This window comes from Macrobrachium nipponense, chromosome 8, assembly GCF_015104395.2.
Source record: "Macrobrachium nipponense isolate FS-2020 chromosome 8, ASM1510439v2, whole genome shotgun sequence".
Lineage (NCBI taxonomy): Eukaryota > Metazoa > Arthropoda > Malacostraca > Decapoda > Palaemonidae > Macrobrachium > Macrobrachium nipponense.
In genome coordinates this window covers 50,633,002-50,658,055 of record NC_087203.1, presented here as the reverse complement: position 1 = coordinate 50,658,055, position 25,054 = coordinate 50,633,002, and the positions used below count along the sequence as shown (strand labels likewise).

General features: G+C 41.3%; 1 protein-coding gene across 1 annotated transcript in view; it reads left to right on the top strand.

Moving 5' to 3' along the window:
• Positions 1-25,054, top strand: part of LOC135223095 (ectopic P granules protein 5 homolog) — a 759,396-nt gene that overhangs the window by 645,346 nt on the left and 88,996 nt on the right. Inside the window, 2 exon segments of the mRNA XM_064261599.1 lie at positions 4,335-4,498; positions 6,533-6,741. Coding sequence (XP_064117669.1) covers positions 4,335-4,498; positions 6,533-6,741 — 373 coding nt within the window.

Genomic DNA, 25,054 nt, shown 5'->3' with positions numbered 1-25,054 from the left:
AAGTCCGAAGCCAGATCCCTAAAGCTGAGACCATGGAGATGGAAGTCTGATGCAGCAGGCTTTTGCGCTTTTTACCGCCACCCAAGCTGCAAAACTATCCTCTCCTCTGTCAGCCTACAGCAGGAGGACACAGTTGGTGCAGCATATCAGCAATCGCCAAAGCTCCTCCCAGACGTCTGGTGGTGCTGCTGTTTCCACCGCCAGTTCAGCAGCAAGGCACGGAAGTGCAACCGCCCTTGCTCCTTCCGCCCTTCAAAAAAACGATGGAGGCAGCACCCAAAACAAGCCCCCATGGCAACGGCAGGAAAGAAGTCCCAACCCAGGGGCTTCTACGTCTAGGACAGCATCTCCAGCCTCAGGATGCTGGTTGACACTGGTGCCATGCAGTCGGTGTTCCCTTTGTCTGCAGAGGATCGCAGCTGCGCCCCCAACGACCTGACCACCCTCATAGCTGTAAACGGGACACCCATCCGCATCCGCACCATAACGGCGCCAGGGCCCAGACCATCTTGTTCCTGGTGGGCTGGTTTTTACCTACACCTGGCCCTTCGTCCTCACTGATGTATGGACCCCTCTCCTGGGGGCAGACTTCCTCGCTCACCATGGCCTCTTAGTGGATGTGGCCCGTGAAGCGCCTTCCTGATACTGAGACCTGCCTCACCCGCCCACTTGCCAGAAGACCAAGGGCACCCACCATCTGCTCAGTCCTTCCCCACCACAGATACCCCTCCCTTCTCCAGGAGTTCCCGGACGTCTTCCCCCCCGAGCTTCGCCAGGTGGTGGGGGTCGCGCCCAAGCACAGAAGTCTTACACCATATTGAGACCAGGGCGGGCCCCCCCCCCCCCGACACGCCAAGTTCCATCGCTTCCCGTCAAAGCTCCTCCAGGAAGCCAAGACCGCGTTCAAAGAAAGGGAGAAGATGGGGATCTGTAAAAAGGCCACAAGTCTGTGGGCGTTCCCCTCCACATGGTGAAGAAGGCAGATGGTACGTGGAGGCCCTGCGGTGACTACCAGTGCCTGAAGCTCGTCACCACACCCGACAGCTAACCCCTGCCAAACAAATGCAGGACCTCACTGGGGCCCTCCACAGCTCCAAGGTCTTCTCCAAGATCGACTTATTAAAGTTTTATTTTCAAGTCCCCATCCATCCCGATGATATTCCGAAGATGGCGATCATCACGCCCTTTGGATCCTTTGTGTTCGCCTTCTCCATCTTTGGCCTGTGGAATGCTAGGGCCACCTTTCAACGCCTCATGGACAGCATCGTCAGTGACTTACCCTTCTGTGTCTGCTACATGGACGGTATTTTTTTTACATGTTTACAATGAGTTCAGGTCTTGAAACATAGAGACATAAAAAAATTATCTTTCATACCCTAAATACGTACATACTTTACTTTAACAATTTAATTAATACATTCTCAAAAAAAAAGCCAAATAACAACCCAGCAACAGTTAATAATCACCAAAATATAAATATGTAGAGTACTATAAATCATTACATGAAACAAAAAGAGCCCTTATACCTGCTCATCGATAATGATAAAATAAATAATAATATGAGTCCCACTTGCTCATTATCAACAATGATACCATGAGCCATAGCTGCTCATCAACAATAACACAAGCCACTCACTCTAATAAAATAATATTGCTGCATCATTGCCGATCCAACACTGTACGACCACTACAACATTGATGGAACAGCTAACTCACTGTCTTGAAAAATTGCACTTCAAAACTAGCAACCATAGTTTGGACACTACCTCAACCTTGGGAACTGAATCTCCTCAACCCTCATAAAACTCCAAAATACTACTGCTGCTGCTGCTGTCCTCAAGTGGCTGATCTCAAGAAGCAATCACTCTTCCTCCCAAAACCTGACTAAAAAACACATCAAATGAAGAGACTAATAATGTCACTTTGCTTTTGAGACAAAACAACGGAGGGTAGGTAAACAAGCAGAAAAAGATTGTTTAAAATTACATAATTGCAAAACCCTTCACCTTCCTGCTTAAAGAAATTTTCTTAACAAAAAAATGTCTATTCTTAGCCAACATTCTCTCACAACACCCAAAAAGAAGTCACAAAACCACCAGCAAGACCAGAACCCAATCCTGTCCACAAGGTTGCCATTTATGTCTTGGACCCCTTTTTTGTTGTGCCACCAGGTTGAAAATCACTAAAATATTTACTATTATTAATAAATTGTTTTTTTTGCATATTTACAATATGTTCAGATCTTGAAACATAGAGATGTAAAGTAAATGATCATTAATCATAAACAATCATATCCTAAATATACCGTACATACTTTACAAGTCAGCACTTAGTAATCACCAAAATATAAAGAGATTATGAACCATTACATGAAACATCCAAAGACCACCACACTTGCTAATCGATAATAATAACATTAATAGTATGAGCCTCACTTGCTCATTACCAACAATGATACCATGAGCCATACCTGCTTATCAACAATAACATGAGCCACTCACTCCAATAACAATACGTATTTAATAATTAATAATATACTATAAATAATATGTATCATTGTGCGCCACTCTTGTCGGCAGCACAGGGGCATTTACATCATGCCCTTCACAATAATAATCTCCATTCATTGTAAACCACAATATTAAATTAACATTCAGCAGCAGCAACTATAAAATAATCATTTCATAAAACCTTCGTTATAAATAATGACATCAATAATCAATAACAACACATCATCAAGAGGTAAAATCGAAGAACCACAACGATGACGACCAAGTACTGCTGCACCATAACCAATCCAACACCATACGACCACCACAGCATCGATGCAACAGCGAACCCACTGTCTTGAAGATCTCTTTTTCAATACTAGCAACCATAGTTTGGACACTACCTCATCCTATGGATTTGGATCTCCTCAACCATCAAAATACTCCTAAATACTGCTACTGCTACTGCTGTCCTCGAGTGGCTGATCTCAAGAAGCGGTCACTCTGCTTCCCAAAACCTGACGAAACAAAACAGAAAATGAAGGGACTAATGTCACTTTGCTTTCAAGACAAAACTCTGGAGGGCAGGTAAACAAGTGGAACAAGGTCGTTTGAAATTACATGCGTACGTACAAAACCTCAAACTCCCATGAAGAGAATGTCCTTATCCACGCTTGTGCAAGTGCCCATAAAGTCGGGCTTGGGACATGAAATCATCCTTTGTCTTTTGGGAGAACTTCTCTGTTCATCAGGTAATAAAGACAGGTGTCTGGCATGCACAGACAACATTTACCTCATTCTACAGAAGGGATGCTATCCACAAGTCACAGGACACCCTCTCCTCGGGATCTGTGGTTTCAGCACCCAGCTCTATTCAGACAAAAATGTATCTTGTCTGAATACTTCAGCTTAGTGAAAGTCTGGGGCAGTGAATATTCAGTGACGAGACTCACCTTCTTCCCTTCCTGCTCCTACTTCTTCTCAGAGTGGCATTTTTACTGAAGTATTTGGAGGAATTGGACCAGATAGGGGTAACTAAACTTTGAGCACCTAATGTTAGGATAGATCATAAGATGCATCTCTCTCCTTCCTCCCTTGTAACAGGGAATGGCATGCACAGGTAGAGTTATGCACTGAACTCACTTGGTATTACCAAGGATGAACTACCTTCCAGCTTGAATTCCTAAACAGGGAACTTATTGCATTTTTGAACCTTTTCCTTGAGTTCTCTCCATAGATCAGTCTCTCTCACACCCAGGGACCTACTGCTCTGTCATCCTAAATGCCAGACTGAATAGGTTATAAGCATCATTGCACACCAGGTAGGATTCAGTTCCAGTCAGTTGTTAGAGATGACCTCCTACCTAAGGAATGGTTTGTATTTCCATAGAAACAAGTATTTTTTTTTTACAATTATTTTTTTATTTTTACAGGGCATAAAAACTAGTGCCTTTTATTATAGTCCCACTTGAAGCACCCTGCTTTGTCCCCTTGATTGAAGGGAAAGTAGCGGGTGGCAGGAGTTGAGTTACGGGTGTTACCCCACTCACCCTCTTGAACCACTTGTTAATGACCTTGTTCCAAGTTCAGTGACCATCCCACCTCATGCTGAGGACTCCTTTATTTTGAAAAGGCTCTGGTTTGTTTCATTATGAAAAAATATAAAAAATGAATAAAATTTAAGTAATTTACTTTCATTTTTCTATAATTAATTTATTTTCCTGTGATGTATAATCTTTGCTAAGAGTCCCTTTCTTGTTTGCATGAAACCAGGTTTGTAGTGTAGTAAGGGTAGTGAAAAACCACTTGCAAGATTAATTAAATTCAAGTAATTCTTGTTTGCAGTCAACCCTTCTTCAGACCTTGCTTCTAGATTCTGAAAATTTCTATTGGTGGCTTGTAGATGGAGATAGCTATCAGCGGGTGGTGAATTGGTGGGTTATGAGCTGTGATCCACGAATTGTACTTTCTCTACCAGATCGTAACCCAGTTGATATAGCTGTTATACAGTGAGTACATGTGTATTTTTTGCTTCATAAGAAACAAGCCAAGCTAGGTGTTACTTGTAGCTCTTGATATATATTAGAAATCAGGTTGCATACTGTATACTGCAAAGTTAGATAGCTTCTAAAGTACTTGCGGTAATGTATGTTGTATACCTGTATTTTACATAATTTTTAATTACAGGTAGTCACTGGGTTATGGCGGGGCTGGGTTCCGTTCCAGTGGCGTGCCATTTCAGAAAATGTAACTCGGAACATCAGCACTTACAGCACTGTAATCTAAGTTATGGCACCACAACTTTAGGGTTATGGTGCCATAACTTTGGAATGCCAGCTGTAACCTGGAATTGACATTTTATTAATATATTTAAAAAAAAAACGCTGTGAGTTCAGAACGCTGTAAGTCTAAGCCATGGTAACCCGGGGACTACCACGGTATATAACAAGATATTACAGCAATTCTTCAAGTTGTGTTGCCCTGCAGTACATCCAAGTTATAGAAAACTTTCCAGTGTCATAGTGTTGTTTCCTCCGGCATTTCAACATGCACTGTGGTGACCATCCACTGAGAATTACAAACATGAATGAATTAGAATATGTGTTACACAGGTATATATATATATATAATCTATATATATATATATATTATATATATATAATATATATAGATTATATATATCTATATATATATATATATATCATATATATATATATATATAACAAGCAGATGGTTTGCATTTTAGTAAATCAAACTACAATGACATTTTGATTGGTTGTAGGTTGTTGCTGTTGAATCTGGTCCTATACGCGCTATGATGATCTTTGCCTAATCGATATTGTTTCTTTGGGTACCACCAACTGGTGTGACTGGTATTCAGGGTACGTGCCAACTGATTTCTTACGTTCCTCCTTGTAATAATTGGGAGAAATTCTGTTTCTTTTACCATGTTGATACTAGGCTTCATTTTCCAGTATTGGAAACCAGCCTGAGAAGAGCCGTTATTAGGCTCAGAGGTCTGGATAACTTGATCCTTTATGATAATAATTTCCAGTATTTGTAGTTCCTTGAGTAGTCATAAATGTCACCAGTGTTTTGCTTGGTCTATAATTTTTGTGCTGTTTATTAGCTCTTCTCTTTTGGGTCTCTTATTGCCACCACCCATGTATATCATGGAGATTACTGTCAAACAATCAAATTGCCTCTCCTGTCACCCTCAAGGAAAGGCCATCTTTAATCATTATGAACAAAATCATAATAAAACACCCAAAAGAGAAAAGACAATAAAGAGCGCAAAAATTGTAGATCAAGCACAAAACTGCTGACATCAATAGCTTCTCGAGTCATTTCATATGTTGGAAGAAAAGCCCAGCATTAACAGGATACAAGAAACAGAATTTCTCCCCACTATTATAAGTAGAAATATAAAAATTCTGTTGGTATGTACTCTGGCGTCAAACACTTTCAAGAGAGGGAAGAGGGAGAGAAAGATAAAGTACTATTGGTGTTCATCATGCTATCAGAACAGTCTATAGTACCAGTCACATCAGTAGGAGGTACCCCAGCTAACACCACCCTCCAGCCAACAAGATTTATTGGAGCAAGATCATAGCACCTATGGGACTGGATTCAAAGGCACCAACTTGTGACCAATCAAAATCAAGTCCACTAGCTGGCCAAGCAATAGCAGACCTGTGTAACATGTATTCATAATTCATTTACTTTTTGTAATTCAATAGATGGCTGTCAAAATGGATTAAAAACATCGGAGGAAATAAAATTATATACTTTTAAAAAAATCATTATAAGACCTTAAGAAAACATTTCAGTAATTTTCTTCTGAACAAACCCTTTGGGTGAGCCTCAAGAGAGTTAAGGATGTTAATTCACTAGTTTATTTAAATTATTTTTAGATACATAGTATTTCAGTATTCTAGGTTTATTATTTTTTGTAAGAAAATTTTTATATTTTCAAAAGGCTTATCATTAAGTAAGAAATATCCTTTGGATATAGTGTTTCAGGACTAGGAATTTCCTCTCAGGTTGCTACATCGGGCTGCTGGTTATACTCCTGACACAAAATCCTTCCATCAAGATACGGGAGCCAAGAGAAGCTTCCTTGTCCGTGCTTTGGTAAGACTTCTGACGTCTGCTACAGCAAGACACAAAGCATTATTGTCTGCAAGACCTCATATTTTTGAGACAACCATTTTCAACCTTCTTTCACATATGCAAGAAACTCTCATTGCAAGTATGTTTTGTAGGTTTTTTTACCTTATAATTTTTTCTATTATTATTGTTTGTTATTATGATCAGTTTAATAAAAAAAAATACTGTGTGGAACTCATGAACTTGCATCAACTGAGAAGTTGAAGATTTAGTGATAGTTGCAGTGTATAGTTAAGTGGATTAATTTTCTAGTGGATTAATTTTCTAAGTCCATTACTAGTTCACTGTGCCTCGGCATATTTTTGTGGGTAAGGTGGATAAGTTATGAACTTACTTGTTTTACTGTAATTAGATAAAAACCCATATATATTTATATCATACCCTCCATGCAGGGACCATCCATGTGATTCCAGTTTGACTTGTTTTATAAGTAAAGATAGGCAATTAAGTCAGTGGCATAGATACAGTGTGCCTGCGAGTGATGTTCTATTTTGGTTGCTCATAAGTTGTTGCATTTGTCTTGTTGCTTCATGACCATAGTGAGTCTTCCAGTGGAGCTTCCACCTCCTCCATGCCCTCTCTTGTCTCTTGGTACCATCAGTAAAGCAAATACCTGCTGATGTTATGCACACACTCTTTGTGGATGACTTTTCTTTATCTTTTGCAGCTGCACGTATGTCAGTAGCAGAACGTCATCTACAAATAGTAATAAATAAGGTAGTGAAATGGGCTGAAGTGCATGGTTTCAGATTTTCTTCATCAAAGACTGTAGCCATGCATTTCTGTAGAATTAGAGGGATACATGCAGATCCAGAATTTATATGTAATGGCCAGAGAATATCTTGTGTTAACTAAAACCAAGGTTTTTTTAGGAATGATTTTTTGATACTCGGTTGACCTGGCTTCCCCATATCCAAATCTCAGGCTAAGTGCAGAAAATCCTTGGATATCTTGAAAGTTTTGTCAAGTACATCTTGGGGAGCAGATAGACTCCAGTTATTGAGATTGTATAAGCCTTGGTTTTATCAAAATTAACATATGGATGTGAAGTTTACACCATCTTTTGGCTACCCCAAGTCGCCTCAAGATTTTAGACTCCATTCACCATACTGGAATTAGGATTGCTACTGGAGCTTTTAGGACTTCCCCTATAGAGAGTATGTTAGTTAGATGCTGGGGAAATGCCCCTAGCCTTACATTACCAGACTCTTCTGGCTCGAAGCTGGTTCAGATTCCAAAGACTTCCAGGATCCCTAGTATGCCAGTCGCTAAGAAATGGAAGATTTGATAGCTTTTATGAAAGTCATCCAAAGATGCCACGTCCATATGCCTTCAGACTGAAATCAACCCTCCAAGACCTGAACATTCCAGACAATGTGTACTACCGGTCAAGGCATCTGTAACTCCCCCTTGGAAATTCCCAGCAGTAGAGTTTTGTAACTACTTCAATCAACCAAAAAAGAATGTTCTCTGATAAAAATATTACGTTATACCTTTTAGATCATATGTCACAACATGACAATTTTATCCCAGTTTTTACTGATGGATCCAAAACCAGTGCAGGCGCTGGTTTTGGCATAGTTTTTCCGTCCTTTGAGCGTAGTGGAAGGCTTTCAAGTAATGCATCTGCATTTACTGCAGAATTATATGGAATTTTAAATACTGTCAAAGAAGTTTTAAAAAAGTAATGATAAGAATTTTATTGTGTACTGTGACTCTAGAAGCGCTCTAGAGTCAACTGAAAGATTTTTATTCCAAACATCCAGTAGTTTTAAGTATTCTGGAATGGTTATTTTTAGCTAAGCGGAGGGGTTTTAATATTGAATTTTGTTGGGTTCCAGCACACGTTGGAATATCTGGAAATGAACGCGCTGATGCAATTGCCAAGGAGGCTGTTTTCTCGTATTGAGCCCAGATCATTTAAGCTGCCGTGCAGAGATTTATATACTCCAATTAGAGAGAAGCAATAAAGTACTTTGGCAAAATATTTGGCGGTCAAATATAAACTACAAATGTAAAAATGAGAACAATTGCACCTGCAATCAATCCTTGGCAGTACGATTTTATGCCCAGAAGGTTTGAAACAGCTCTGTGCCGCCTGCGTATTGGACATACTAGGCTGACACATTCCTACTTGATGAGTCGTGATCACGAACCATACTGTGAGGATTGCCTAGTTCCACTGACTGTTATGCACTTGCTGGTTGAGTGCCCCAGTTTGGTGGAACAGCGCAATCAATATCTATACTATGGGAAGGAGAATAATGTTTTTAAGTTATCAAAAAATTTTAGGAGCAAATGGGATTTTTAACATGACTGGCTTGTTTGGATTTCTTTTTAACTCTGGTATTTTAGATAAACTGTAATGCTTGTGTGCGCCTTGCTTTTATTCTTATTGAAATTGTGTGTATGTATGCGAGTGTGCATGTACGTATGTTTATGGTATGTATGTATGTGTGTGTGTATATGTATGTATGTATGTATGTATGTAATAATTTTTTATATAATTTATTTTTATATTTATTTTATAATTGCCAGTATATCATATTTTAAAATAATTCTGTTAAATTATTATTATAAAATTTATTTATTTTTTTTTGGGGTCTTTTATATATAGTTCGGCATCAATGACCTAGTTGTCACGATGCTAGATTAATATAGTATCAATCAATCAATCAATCTTGGTACCATCAGAGATTTTAGGTCAGCACCATTGGTCTGCTTTTCCACTACAGTAATCATACTCAACACGCTATGTATATAAATACAGAAGAGCAAGCAAAAATGCTCAGAAAATATATGTATGCATGTAGACCGGGGCTTCAGAGAACTCCTTTTGAGCCCTTTAATCTAGATATGACTAGGTGATCATTTAAAGTTAATTTTTTTTTATTAAATTGAGAAATGAGCAGGCTAAAGCTAAGTTAGGTCCTAAATTATCTATAACTAGGAGACACCACAAAAACAAATATATTTGAAGTGTTGGGCACCAATTTATCATAAACTAGGTGTAGTAAAATCCCACATAAACAGCATCCTTTGAACCTATTGGGTTGCTATTTATTTGCATTTGTTTCCAAATTCAAGCACTCTCTCATTGCCACCATCAGAGCTATCCACTGGAGGTAGAGGATATGGAGGGTAGTGAGTAAGGGAGGACACTAGAGTGAGAGAGGTGGAAGGTCAGGGAAAGTGTGGTGGCTGAAATGATGTTGTCATCATGAATGTTCAAATATTATCTTGCTTGCATGCTTAATGAGCATTCATGTAGGATTACTGTTCCTCAAATTTCATTAAAAATATCAAACTTTTTCCTGCATCTTTTCACATTACGTACTTGCAGTTGTGGATCATCTTATCTCCTTCCAACTTGGGTTCAGTAATCTCATCATCATTCAATGAAAGTGTGACTGGAGCTTCTCAATCCACTTCTGACCATGAAATTATTTCCTCTTCTTTCATGTCGAGTTATCTTCAATCATCCAACATTTCTCAAAGTTCATTCACACCTGTTATCTAATAAGTATTGAAGCTGTCAAAGTCCTACCCAGCCTCATCATAAGTGAACATCCCTAATGGATAAAGCTTCCTCCAGTGGCATTGTAAAGTTATAAACTTGACCTCATTGCCTGCCACTGAAATAATACTGTCAAAATATCATCTTTCACACTTGGTTCTTTTTGGAATTCTGGAAAGTACCCATCATAATTATTGACGAACATAAAATTTTGGCAATTAATCTGATATAAATTACGTGTTACCCCCTGATCCATTGGTGAAATAAGGCTAGTTACATTTGGAGGGAAATAAAGGAGACACAAATTGTCAACCAGTAATTCATTTATTGAGGGATGTACTTGACAGTTGTAGAGCAAACAAAGCACTTTAAAGCCACGAGAAAGGTATTTTTTCGTAAGTTTCCTCTAGCATTCGGCACAAAAACATGCCTAAAGCAATAAAAAAATATTGCATTGTATGTCCGTGTTTGGGCATGATAATCAACAGGGAACTGAGTTTAATTCTTGAAACACGGGGCTTGTGACATTTACCAAAAGCTTAAAACACTGGGGCTTTCAATATTTACCCAAAGCACACAAATTAACTTAGTTTATTCCTGCTTCCCTGGTTCAGCACAAAACCGTTAGTCTTTCTCTTTCCTTCCTGGTCTTAAATCCTTTTCTGTGAACTATGAAAGACACTTGTAGACTAGGCCTGTTTCATCGGCATTGTAAATGTATCTTAGACTTAGATTTAATTGATCCACTATTTTAGCAGACTTCTCCCAGAATTCATCAACTGATGGCTGGTGAGCTGTCTTCATTTTCTGAGAGATATCTAATTTCTGAATGTCTTGACATTCAAAATGAGTTGACCATCCTTCAGAAAACTTCCTAGTTTATCTTGTATCTTCTATAATTTAGCAAATTCACAGCATTTCCCCTGAAATAAAGGGCCACTAATACTATCCCCCTCTGACCTTTATCTGTGTAAATCTTTGAGTCTTTTTGATGCAGCATGTGACAAGTTTCCACTGCGTGGTTGGTTTCAACATTCAACAAATTCACAAAATTTGTATGGTCAAAGAACCTGCATTAAATTCTTTCATTGGAATATTCCTGCTTTCACCTTTTGAAGCAACTCTGTGATTTCAAGCTTCTTGATAGTCAAGACCACCCATTTGCATTTAGAAGAAATAGCCATAGTGAAAAAATTTTTTTTAACCCAGTAAAAAATGAACTTGTCAAAAATTAAAATCTTTAGAAACCTTCTGTCAAAAATTAAAATCTTTAGAAACCAGAGGGAAAACATAGGAAAGCAAGAAGCTGTGTGGAATAATAACAGCTTAATTTACACATACACAAGAAGTGTAGAATTGGCTGATTTCCAGTTAGGGCCTAAAATTATTTTTGTTTTTATTTAGAAATGAAAAAACTCTGTGGAAAGACCAAAAGAAAATCTAATTGAAGTTTTTTTTTGAAGGCAGTAAACGTGCTCTCTCTCTCTCTCTTCTCTCTCTCTCTCTCTCTCTCTCTCTCTGGAACTTCTTAGCAGCTATACAAAAAGAGCTGGGACCAGGTGGTATATGGACAACAGAGGACAAATTTATTGACAAATTGTTTGCATATTTTAGAAGCATTGATGAATCACAGTTGTCATTGTTCGTACATGTCTTATCTCCCGCTTGTCCACTTAGTATAATGGTGTTAGACAGCGAAAGATTGTATGTCCTTTCTTACGACTGTTATTCGTAAGCATTGTGGGTTCTACTTCTCTTCTCGTCTACAGGTATCTAGTTGAGTTGATTCTTCTTTAGAATAAGGGAGATGATTCAAACAGTGGAAGTTGAAACTTAACAGCTTTATTTCTTAACTCCATCACTAGAGTAGAGAGATGGTTTGGTCAGATGACCGCTCCATTTCGTAACTAGAAGAGAACTAATAATACAGGGCATCATGTCGATAGCGGAACACTAGCTATCTCAGCGATTTACATATAAAATGAATACGTAGTCCGCCGGCTCGGAAGTCATGAGTTTCCGCCACGGGTTAACAGGTCAACCTCTTCCCATGGAAGGTGTTGTTAGCTGTTTGTAAACAAAAATGATATGTCCAAATGCAAACCAGGCTACTGCAAGCATTGCACAGCGTGGTCTAGTTTCATATTGTCACGTAGGACGCTCCTAACTCACCAATGACCCCTTAGGTCGTGGGTTCTATTTACAGATATGTAATTTATTTGTATTCATTAATGTATTTATTACATTAGGCTCGGACAGCTACCATTCAAGCCTTGAATAACAAAAGTTACGTTAAACATGGTTTCTTAGGAGTGTGCCCGTAACATATATTTAGTCACAATCATAAACAAGTGATTAAGTGCATAAAAGGTTTTGTTACATACACCTTTTGGACATATTCATAAATTAAGAAAAATGCATGGAAAATATAGATCCATGTTTAATATATATATGGCATATAATGTCAATACTGATTATTAGGTACCAAAAAAAATTAAAAGGTTAACATGTATACATGAAGATTATAGTAATAGGTAACCCGATTAAGAATAATTGCTACTCTGTAAAGATACATAACATGATCATGGATAACTGTTCAAGAGTACTTGTTGCTCTTTGTAAAGATATAAAGATAACATATAATTGTGCACAGATATAGATTCCTGGTACGTACACGCACCAACAGTTTAATATATAGGGCTTCAATATTTTATTAGGTGCCCGAAAGATACTTTTACGTATTTTAATATATAGGGCTACAATATTTTATTAGGTGCCCGAAAGATACTTTTAACTGTTCATATATATATATAAATGCAAAGGCTTGGAGTCTCTTGTCCTACATATTGCCAGCATACAGACCGCTTTTCACACACAACACAATTCCAGACAATTTTCCTCGAAGTCAGGTGAAATGGCCAGTTTCAGATGGCTCTGAAAGTAAACGCTTTTAACGCAACAGGAGTGTCGTCTGGACGCGGCAGAACGTTCCTTTGAAGATCCGTCTGTGTTCGCCTCAACCTACGCCAAGCAAAGATGTTAATGGTGATAAAGATCATCACCGTAACACAAAACACGGCTAGCAGCATGTAGAAACAAAGATTTTCTCCTCCTGCATAAGTCGGCTATGTGTGGTCCATCTCAGCCAGTTGCGTCAAACGATGAGCCACCTTCGCGTTGTATGGGAGAGGTAGTGATGGGATAACTGTTGTCGCCCACGTAAAATTGGCATAGAATGCACGTTCGCGGATTATAGTGTTAATCCCGCGGACTGTGTAGTTTGTAGACGTCCCGGTACATCCGTCTGCTGCGACAAAGACCTGGGAGTGGGCTGTGGTCCCGTCCGGACATGCCACTTCAAAGCCTGCCTTGTCGTATCGGATCCACGAGCCGTTGTTCAGTCTGTAATTGAACTTATTACGTACTGTCAAAAGGATAAAGTTTCTTCAGACACCCTCCGTGTGTATGGGAGAGAGAACCGTTTAGCACTATGCCTAACTCACATGAATCCATTGATATAGGATGGAATTCAAAAGAGTCAGCTGTACAAACTTTATTATTCATGGCTTCTGAACAGTGAGTGAATTTATCTAAGTCTTTAATGACTGTATATGATTTCCTATCGGGAAATCAATACGTGTCCCGTCAAATTGGATATTACTGGACTTGAGTTATTCGTCATGAAAGTTGGGAACGGTGCTATTTTGTATGATTGCCAGGCATCGGAAGAATCAGAGGGAATGGTTATCATGATCCTGTAATTTTCAACGCTTACCGATATTAAGCTATAATAAAACTCTATTTTATGGGCGTCTAATAAAGGAATATAACCTAGTTTCTCCCGTCCGTTCTCCAAAGTTAAAGTCAGATCTTTAATAGGCATAAGACGTGGGGATAACACACCCTTTGTTGCTAGCATAATAGCTTCTACATAGTCCTTTGATTTCTCAATAAAATGTGATATTTTGGTACAGTTATGATCTATTTTCGAACTATAATAAGCTAACGTAGCCAGCAAGTGTTGTACTTCCATAATCTGATCGATATTACTAGAATGTTCGTTCACCAAACTCATTATTTGATTGATTGAGGATAACTGGCTATGCAGTTCGGACAAAGCTAATTCGGTTTTATGTTGCAAAAACTCAATTCTCTTATTTTGATCATTTATTTTAAGGCGATTTGAAATTCCTAAGCCTAAACTTGCAACAGATCCAAAGATGTTTAATCCAGCAAAGATAAGCGGGTTGCGACGTCCGAGATTACTGTGCCGCACAGACCACATCAGCAGGTCTCGAGCCAGATCTTCTGCCTCGGCGGTTTTATTCTGCAAGTCGTATGATAACATTTTCGCGACGCTGATTGTTTGAGCTAGCGAACCCTCTGAGTTAGCATGAAAATGACGTTGGTGCATTTCCTTTAACGAAACAGCAAACCTCAACAGGTCACTCTTTAGGTTAATGACGTCATCCTCAGGAAGAAATATCGCCTGCATATCAACTTCTATGACTATATTGCTTGCGGTAATGAAAACGTCTTCTGTTCTTTCTACAATAGTGCCATGAGTAAAATCTAATTTTTTTGTTTTAGCGCTCTTCCCATACGACAAAGATGTCTGAACGAACAATATCACTCCTAACAATAACAGATTCATTTTGGAAACCTGCAATGAGTAAAATATATGTAATAACTCATGTTAAAGAATATGTTTACATACAAATATGATATATATATATATATATATATATATATATATATATATATTATATATATATAAGTTATTATACAAGTTTCATCGATACAAAAATTTCCCTCACTTCCATCTACCCTTCTTTTTAATTTCTGATATGTGCCAATGGAACGATTCTCATATCAGTGGGTTGGGATACATTTTGAACCCTAAATCTATTGGTCGTTAATGTTTCTAAAATGTTAAACGGGCCTTCAAACTTAGGTGTCAGTTTGTAGTTTAATCCTCTATGTACGTATACTTGTATGTATACCTTATCGCCCACGGCATATGTTTTAGTTGGCTTAGCTATTTTATCATGATTTCTTTTCATTATGATTTGTGATTCTTCTAGATTCTTACGAAGTATATTATAATGACTTATGCTTGCATCCATAACATCCTTTAGAGGATTTGATAAATTGGTTGTAGGCGTTAATATGTGGAAAGGTGTTCTAGCTGGGGTACCGTACAGTGCCTCGTGCGGCGACATTTTAATAGATACATGATATGAGTGATTAAGAGTGCTTAGTACCGCAGGTACGGCAATGTCCCAGTTGGGGTCCATCCCCCCTAAGGTGACCCTTAAAATATTTAAAACCTTACGATTTGCTCTTTCCACTAGCCCGTTAGACTCTGGGTGGTAGATCATGGTATTGATTTTCTTTATGCAAAGGAATTCACACAATGAGTTAAGGAAGTGATTATTGAATTCTCCGCCAGAGTCGGATATTATCATGTGTGGAATTCCATGTTTACAAATGTAGCACTCGTAAAACTTCCTAGCGCACTAGACTGCAGTTTTTGTTTTAAGCGCTATCAGTTCTGTATATCGAGTCAAGGCATCTATGATTACTAGGAGGTGCTTATTTCCTCTGTCTGACTCGTAAAACCCTGTTAATAAATCTAAGTGTACTCTTTCAAAGGGTTGATTGGGCACGGGATAAGCCCCTAGGCTGACAGGTGTCTTCGTGTGCCCTTTGTATTCTTGACAAGTGCGACAATTAGCTATGTGCTTTTTTATATCTGTAAGCATCGTATGCCAATAAAATAAGGATTTGGCTTTCTGTGACATGATGGAGAAACCTGGGTGACCATGCAATGGATTTGCATGCAACCAATTTAAGACAGTGGGTATGAGTGAAATCGGTACCACCACCTGGTCGTTATTCAGCTGTGGTGTGTTGCGGGTTTTCCTTGTCACGGATTCACACAGGATATTATCTTGTGATGATATTCAATGCTGCTTATACATTATATATTCCTTTTCCTTAGGATTTCCGTTTAAAGCGTTTATGATTTTTTCTAATTGCTGATCTTTTCTTTGTTCCGTCTGTAATAGTTCAGCACTCCAGCCCAGATCTTCCTGTTCAGATATAGTTTTAACAATAGGCGTGGATGTTGATATATCTATTAATTCAGCTAATGGCTCCGTACAAGATGATGCGGGGTTGCGTGATATTGCGTCAGCAATGATATTTGCTTTCCCAGGTAAATATCCGATCCTCGCGCCAAAGTCTTGGATGATCATATGCCACCGAGTTCGTTTAGGGCTGTGACTAAAGCCTTTAAAGAAGTCGGTTAGGAGCTTATGATCAGTGAGAACCTTGACGGGATAACCGTATATTATGAACTTAAAATGCACTAGTGAATTAACAATAGCGAGCCCTTCCTTGTCTATTACTGCATAGTATTTACTTTCGGAAGGTCTCAGTTTACGTGAATAAAAAGCTATAGGGAAAAACTGTTTGTCATATTGCTGAAGCAATACCCCACCTATTCCTAGGTCTGAGGCGTCTGTTGCAATAAAGAATTCCTTACCGAAGTCAGGAAATTTTAAGATAGGGGAACTACACAGTTCATCTTTCAATGTATCGAACGCCTGTTGATGTTTCTCAGACCATATGAAATCTACGCCCTTCTTTATAAGATCTGTTAGAGGAGCGGCTATGATTGAGTAGTTGCGTATAAAACGCCGGTAGTACCCGCTACATCCTAGAAATTGCTGTATTCCCTTGACGTTAGTAGGTATCGGAAAGTTACGGATAGCCGATACCTTATTATGGACGGACTACTTTAAGACCTTGACTAGACACCGTGAAACCTAAATAGACTAGTTCTGTTTTAAAAAATTCACACTTACTTATCTTTACCCTTAGGTTATGCTGCCTTAGTCTTTGTAGCACTAACTCTAATTTACGTAGATGTTCTTCTAAGGTATTAGAAAAGATTACAAGGTCGTCCACATAGGCATGTAGGATGTCCCCTAACAAGTCTCCAAACACGATGTTGATCATTCTAGTAAAAGTTATGGGAGCACAACGTAAACCAAAAGGCATACGCAAAAATTCATAATGTCCCCTGGCTGTGCTGAAGGCAGTGTATGGGATACTCTCCTTTTCTAACGGTATCTGGAGGAAACCCTTGAGTAAGTCCAAACTGGTAAAATATTTGTTCTGACCTAGTAAAGATAGAATATCGTCAGTACATGGCACTGGGAATCGGTCAGGGATCGTTTCCTCATTTAAGCGACGGAAGTCTACGCAGATACGCCAAGTTCGATCTTTTTTCGGTACAACTATTAACGGAAAATTATAAGGGCTGTTTGATTTCCTAATGACTCCTTCCTTTAGCATTTTACCTACTTCCTCATTTATCTCATTCTGGAATTTCATAGGGAGTCTATACGAAGGTACATAGATAACTTTCTGCTTGTCTTTTAACCTTATTTGGTGTTCTATGACATCCGTTTTTCCTAAAGATCCATCCGTAGTGGAAAAAACATCATGATATTTAGTTAAAAGATCAAGAAATTTCTGCTGAATTTCTTCTTCTTGAATGTCTTTATTGATTTTATTTTTTTATAGATTGCAAAAGGGATTCATCCGCAACTGATTGAGTGTGATTGATCTCAGCTACAGTGAGAATGCGATGTTTATAAACTTCCACATCCAAGATATGTTGATTTTTGTGAATTACTAAAGTGGTATTCAAATGATTACAGACTTCAATGTTACATTGTTGTTGTGAGCCGACTGTATAAAAGGGATTTTGACGAAGGAAAAATCTATTTCTGGGTGATTGGTTCGTGTCGCCCTGTGAAATAATCCTTAAGTTCATTATTTCTAGGTAAATAACCTAATAATTACCAGAGAAAAAATAAAATCAAGAAAATGTCAGTAAAACTGACTCGCTCACTCTATAAAAGAAGTGTTGGTATGGTAACAGGGGCGAGTGAGATCACTACCACGAACCACTTGCCATTTAGACATTCCACCTCAAAATCCCCATCTGAGAGAGCCGATCCCAAAGGGTGATGCGCCCGCTACTACTACTAATACCGACGCCAAGCGGAGCGCAGCGCCTCTAGTGGCCATCCTTTGAAGAGATGTCCATCTTGGCCTGCAGGGTGGGAATGCAAGAACAGGGTGGGTTTCACAGGGCGACACGAACCAATCACCCAGAAATAGATTTTTCCTTCGTCAAAATCCCTTTTCCCTTTTTCTGGTTCAGTTCGTGTCGGCCTGTGAAATAGTACCAGAGAAACAGACAAGATGACAATGAAGGTTCAAATAAAACAAGAAATAAAATAAAATTAGACTATAATATAAGTGAATAAAAAATTAGTTACATGATAACAGTATAAGGTTACTTAAAACTAGCTTAAATTAAATAATGTAAAGCACAGTTTAGTATAATGGTAACCAAAAAACAATCATTCAAAGAGATTCACTAAAATTAATGAGATATTTACAAAATATACAAATCCATTGTGCTCTACCCTAGCATAAAAATAAGGGTAGAAACACTGAAGCACATTTAATTGTACAATGTGTGGGTGCCCCTAGCAAAAAAATAAGGGGTCAGTCCCACAAGCAGAGCCTAGCGGCTAAGGCTAAAGGACCACATAGAGCATAGCAGTAGGGTGAGGCATGTTGGACAAGGTAGGTAGAAAGGAGACCTGGATCTTTATACTACAGCTACTGTGCAGAATCAAGGGAAACTATGTTTCCCGCCGCTACTGCTGAAAATTTTAATGATTCCAAGGACTTTAAGTAATGACGTTTGAAGACTGTCGGTGATTTCCATCCAGTATATTTCTTAAGATCCTCAAAATTCATATGTTGGAAATAATTAATTGAGGTAGCTACTGCCCTGATATCATGTGCTTTTGGGAATGATTCAGGGTTGGCTTGTTTAATAAAGTAAAGGATCTGCTGCCTGATTCCTTTAACTGATAAGGTGCCACCTTTTTCCCTCATGAAGAGGGGGCCTGAGGATCTAGAGGATGTCCGAGATAGAAAGGCTCTTAATGTCAATACTGGGCAAAGGGAGGGATCTTGTGGAAGAGGAATGACTTTCCAAGGAGCCCACCTTGCAAGAGGATCCTCATTTTTTGCTAAAAAACTGCGATCCGGGGACAGCAGGACTTCTCCTGAGGGGAGAAATTCTACATGACCCGTATCCCTGGATAGAGCCGACAGTTCTGAAATTCTGGCCCCTGAGGCCAGACTTAATAAGAATAACGTCTTCCTAAGTAGCATTATAAATGTGCAAGACGAGTTGTCAGTATCCGAGGCTAGTTTGAGGACGTCATTTAAAAACCATGACACTGAAGTAGGCTTTCCGAAGGTCTAAGTCTAGCACAGGCTTTGGGAATAGACGTAAAGTAGGATTCTATTAAGTCTATTTGAAAACCCAACTGAAAGATTTTCTTCAAAGCTGATTTATTAGTGGTAATTGTGCTAGCTGCTAAGCCTTTTTCAAAGAGAGATCTGAAAAAGGATATGGCTAAGTTAATAGTCATGGTTGTAGTGTCCGTTTCCTTCAGGAAAGATGCCAACTTTTTGACAGCAGAGTCATATTGTCTAATAGTTGATTCCCTTTTATCTGATTCTAGAAAAAGGATGTTTTGGGGATCAATGTTAGCATCTTTTTTAGCCGCAAACTTCATGAAGTCCATAAAGTTAGGGTCTGGAGAATTCCTGAGGAAGCGAACACAGTCCTCATTTGTACTGGTTGCGATAGCTTGGGGTTGGGAATCCGTTGAGGTCGGAGACCCAACTCCAGAAGCAGGGGGTACCAGTTGCTCTTTGGCCAGTCTGGAGCAATCAGGGCTACTTGACCTTTGAAAGTCCTCAGCTTGCTCAAAACTTTCAAAAGAAGATTCACTGGAGAAAAGATATAGATTCTTTTCCAATGATTCCAATCTATTGACAAAGCGTCCGTGGCATAAGCCAGAGGGTCCAGGTTGGGGGCCACATAGCAAGGAAGCTTGTGGTTTGCTTGTGATGCGAATAGATCTACTTGGAGACATGGCACTCTCCGGCGTATCCACTGGAACGACTTGATGTCTAGAGACCATTCTAACTCCAGAGGGACTGACCAGGACAATGCGTCCGCTATAACATTCCTTACCCCTGCCAAGTGGGTGGCAGATAGATGCCATTTGTGCTTGTTTGCTAGAGCGAAAATGGCTATCATGACATGATTTACGTGTTTGGATTTGGATCTTCCCCTGTTGATGCAGTGTACTACTACTGCACTGTCCAAAACTAGCCTTAGATGAGACTTCTTTGGGGGAAGGAGCTTCTTTAGGGTAAGAAACACTGCCATTGCTTCCAGCACATTTATGTGGAGCTGGCGGAACTGAGCGGACCAAGTCCCCTGAACTTGTTTGAACTGTGAGTATCCTCCCCAACCGGAGAGGGAGGCGTCTGTGTGAATCGTTAACGCCAGAGGAGGATATTGCAGGGGAACCGTCTTGGCAAGATTCTTCACTTTCGTCCATGGATGGAGCTGGTTGCGAAGGATTTGCGGGATCACTGACAACTTGTCTCGAGATTTGACATTTGCTCTTGAGCGCCAAACTCGATTTATATCTTTCAGTCTTGCTTTCAAAAGGACGTCTGTCACTGAGGCAAACTGAAGGGAACCTAGGATTCTTTCCTGGTTTCTCCTTGAAGCCTGTTTGTTCTTGAGAAATTGCCTCACTGACTTGGCTATTTCTTTCCTTTTGACCACTGGAATTGACAGATTGTGGGAGGATAAATCCCATTGTATGCCTAGCCATTGAAAACGAGTCTCCGGAGAGAATCTGGATTTCGTTTTGTTTATCTGGAACCCTAGATGTTCCAGAAACTGAACTACCTTCTTTGTGGCTTTGAGGCATTCCTCGACGGTTGGTGCCCATATCAACCAGTCGTCGAGGTACGCTACTACCATTATCCCTTGTGCTCTGAGTTGCTGAACTACTACTTCCGCTATTTTCGTGAATACCCTGGGGGTTACATTCAGTCCGAAGGGCATCACTTTGAAAGAGAACGTCTGATCTCCTAGTTTGAAACCTAGGTACGGGCGGAAGTGCCTCGCTATGGGGATATGATAGTATGCGTCTGTAAGATCGATAGAGGTGGTGACGGCCCCACGGGGAAGTAAGGTCCGCACCTGCGAGATGGTCAGCATTTTGAACTTGTCGCAACGAATGAAAGAGTTTAGCTTTGACAAGTCTAAGATTACCCTTCTTTTTAATGAGCCTTTCGTTGGCACGCTGAACAAGCGCCCTTGAAATTTTAGATGCTTGACTCTCGCCACAGCTCCTTTCTGAAGGAGCTCCTCCGCATAATCTGTCAACTCCTCTGATGGTACTTGGAAAAATTATTTGTTTGGTGGGGGATCTTTGATCCAACTCCATCCTAATCCCTTGGACACAATGCTCTGTGCCCATTTGCTGAACCCCCACCTGTGACGGAAGAGGAACACCCTCCCTCCTACCTGGGGAGCCTCACTGCTGCTGTGCGGGTTGACCTCCGCGCCCTCCTCTGAAGTGCTTGCCTCTACTTGCAGCTCTTCCTGTACCTCGTTGACGAAAGTTACCTCTCGCCCTGCTTCCCCTTGAAAACCTGTTAAAGGTAGGGTATGCTTGGCTTTCATACATAGAGTTGAAAGCTGGCGAGACGGTGTACGAAGTTGAGGGCTGGTTTTGAGGGGACAGCAGGAGGATTGGTTGGGATTGTTTTGATGTCGAAGGCTGACCCGGTTGAGTAACTGGGACGGCCTGGACAAAGTGCTGCTGCTGCTGTAGCTTCTGGTATGGCTGATATCTCTTTGTCTTTTTCAACTTCTTACCAGAAGAAAATGGATTCTCTTGTTTCCTCTTAGAAGAGATACCCCATCTAGCTCTAAGGCTTTGGTTAAGCCTTGAAGCCTCATGGTGTACCTCATTCACAGCAGCTTCTGGGAAGAGGTCCGCACCCCACGTGTTGGAAGCAAGAAGCCTATTAGGTTCGTGTCTAATAGTGGCTTCTTGCAACACATGCTTGCGACAATTTCTTCTGGCCGTGAAAAAGTCGAAAGCGTCTGCCTGTACCGATTGAAGCTGAGACTTTGTGAGGATCTTAAATAGTGGCTCCATGGCGTACGAGAGGGCAGCCATCTCAGTAATGATTAGGGAGTTAAGTGACCTCCCTGGCCTAGTCTGAGCATCGAACTCTGCCTGAATAAGACTATCAGGCAGCCTAGGGAGCTTTTCACCGAACTGATCCATAGCACAGTCCGGTTTGAGTTTTCCCACTGTGAAGGTAGCTGGCAGATTCTCCCACAGTTCGCCGAACGCAGGGAAGAGGGGAGATGTTGGTTCCGCTTCCCTTAGCTGCGGAATGGGTTCATCCTTGAGTACAGCCTGCAGAGTCGTCTCCACCATCTTCGTTGCAAAGGGGAGTGAAGCCTCCTCCTCTGTGGCAAAAATGGTGAAAGGGCTCTTGAAGGCCTGGAGTTTGGTATTTGAGCAATCCCAATCCTCCAGGCAGTGAACCCACTCCCTCTGAGCGTGATCCCTGCTGTATAAAACAGTCTCTCTAGAGATCTTGTCCTCTCTATTGAGTGCTGTTTGGGTCAGCCTGGCATAACCTATGAAAGGCTGAGTCAATCCGGGGGGGGTAGAACTCGAAGTCCTCAATCCTTCTCGTTCCACACTCCGGAATAGAAATCATGCCATCCTTGAAGGGAGCATAGGCTGCCACCCTCCAAGGATTATTCATAGAAAAGGCCGGCAGGGATTCGTAGGGTGGTAGCTGGACAAGACCAGTACCTCCTGCTGGGAAGTTAGTCTGCGGAGACTGATTCAGGCCGGCGAAGCGGTCATCGTGTTCTCTAAAGGTCCTGAATCGATTGGCCGGACTGGTTGATAGTGGTGGAGAGTTGAGCGAACATTTGCTCAAATCTCATATCTATAGAACCGACCATCTCTCCTACCTGTTGCAACACTCCTGCTGAGAAGGTGGCGGGATCAAATGCACTAGGTGCTGCCATCCCGACAGGAGTCACCGGAGCGGATCCGGTAGTTGCCGGAGAAGGTACTGGCTCGGCCGGAGCTCGGACCTTCTCCTTAGAAGCCTTGCTTCTTGACCCTCTAGAATGTGAAGATACCGCCTTCGCCTTCACTGCATCGGCGTAGGATGCCGAAGACTTGCGTGATGAAGAAGACGACGACTTCTTGGTCGACGTCTTCTGGAGGGTCTTTTGCTCTCTGTGTCCCTTCACTTTCGGGGCACAGAAGCAGCAGGCGAAGGGGACGGGATCTCAGATCCCGTGAAGCCTTGGAACGAAGAAGAAGAAGGAACAGGAGAAGATCCAGGTGCGCCCAAAGGTAGCCCTTGGGCGCCCGAAGCACCTACCTCGACCAACAAGTCCTCAACACCTACCGCCATTGGCTCAATGTTGATGTCTAGACGTCCGGCACCGCTTCCTGCGTCGAAATACTTCCAAACGCTTGCTGCACCTCTCGCTGAATGGAAGCTATGAGTGGGGCTGCCGTGGCGGGGTCTACATACCCCGTCGCCTTCCCTCCTGGAAAGATCTGGACGGCTAGCTTTTTGTCCAGCACGTACGGCTGGCCCTTGGCGGTGTTCTTTCCAAAGCCGCCTACCCAAGCCTTCAGGGTTGCCAAGGCGACTTCCTTCACTGCGGCAGCCTGAAAGAGAGCACCGTATGAAGCTTCTAATGGCGGAGTTACAGCTTAAAGTAAGACTTAAAACTAGCAAAGATAATTGATTTGTAAATATAACTTTGTTCCTAGAAACCTACTCACCCCATCCAAAAGGAAGCTGACTCCGAGTATCATAGCATATAGTGCATTGCTTCGTGGTGCCAGACAATTAACTCGCCGTGGGTAGTGGCGCACGGGGCGTGGGTCCTGCACTCCTCGTGGCCACAGGGGTCGTGGAGGACTGCATTGCAGCCCGGTTCCTGACAGTTGGTAGCCTGTAAGTGGAAGGATACATGAGTATCGGGATTATGCACTTACAGCCTAACATAAACTCCGATGCATGCCGGAGTATGAAAGTTAGAGTAAAACCAGTCCTCTACCGCAATACGTGTGGTTAGAAGGGCGGTCTGGTTGGGATCCGCAGCGTACGCCGGGAACAGATAAGGAGACCAACCAGGAGTGGTGAGAAGCCCAGGGGAGGAAGAAACCACGACGGAGAACGGCGGAGGCAGATAATGATAGATAATGACAGTGATAATATATATATAAGGGGCATGTATACTATAACATAGAGTAAGACATGCCTTCCTTCCGACTACTAGAGGAGTGCCCGGGTAAGAAAGCAAGCTCTCCTCCGGTAGCAGAAAGAAGTATAGCAGGCAAGCTTTGAGACCACTAGTAGATCCCTACCCCGTCGGCTGGTTGGCCCAGCCCGTAATACCGGATAACCGAAGGGGCCCCCGGCTAGCAAGCAGGGGCTCCGTCCGTTATGGTAAAACTGAGTAATGGGGGGGGGAGCGAACGGGAACACCGGGGTTGGTCGCGGCGAGCGGGGGGGAGGGGTGGCCAACCCCAACACCCCTACACATCGGATACCCCGGTACCCGAGACAATAAGTGGTCACTCAAGCACCCAGCTGGCTTGGACCTCCTCGGGCCCCCTTCAGAGAGAGAGGGAAGTAGGCTAAATTGGTTGTCATGACAACGAGGAGGGTCCGGCCAGACCCCTCCCTACCATGTAAGGAGGGGGAAAGGAGTGGGTAAGACGCCCATGGGAGAACGTGATCGAGGGTGGACCAGAGTGCGGTAGCAACACAACCACTAGGCAGAGACCACGTGAACCCAACTGTACCAACGCATGGTACTGGGCGCCTAAAGCTAGCC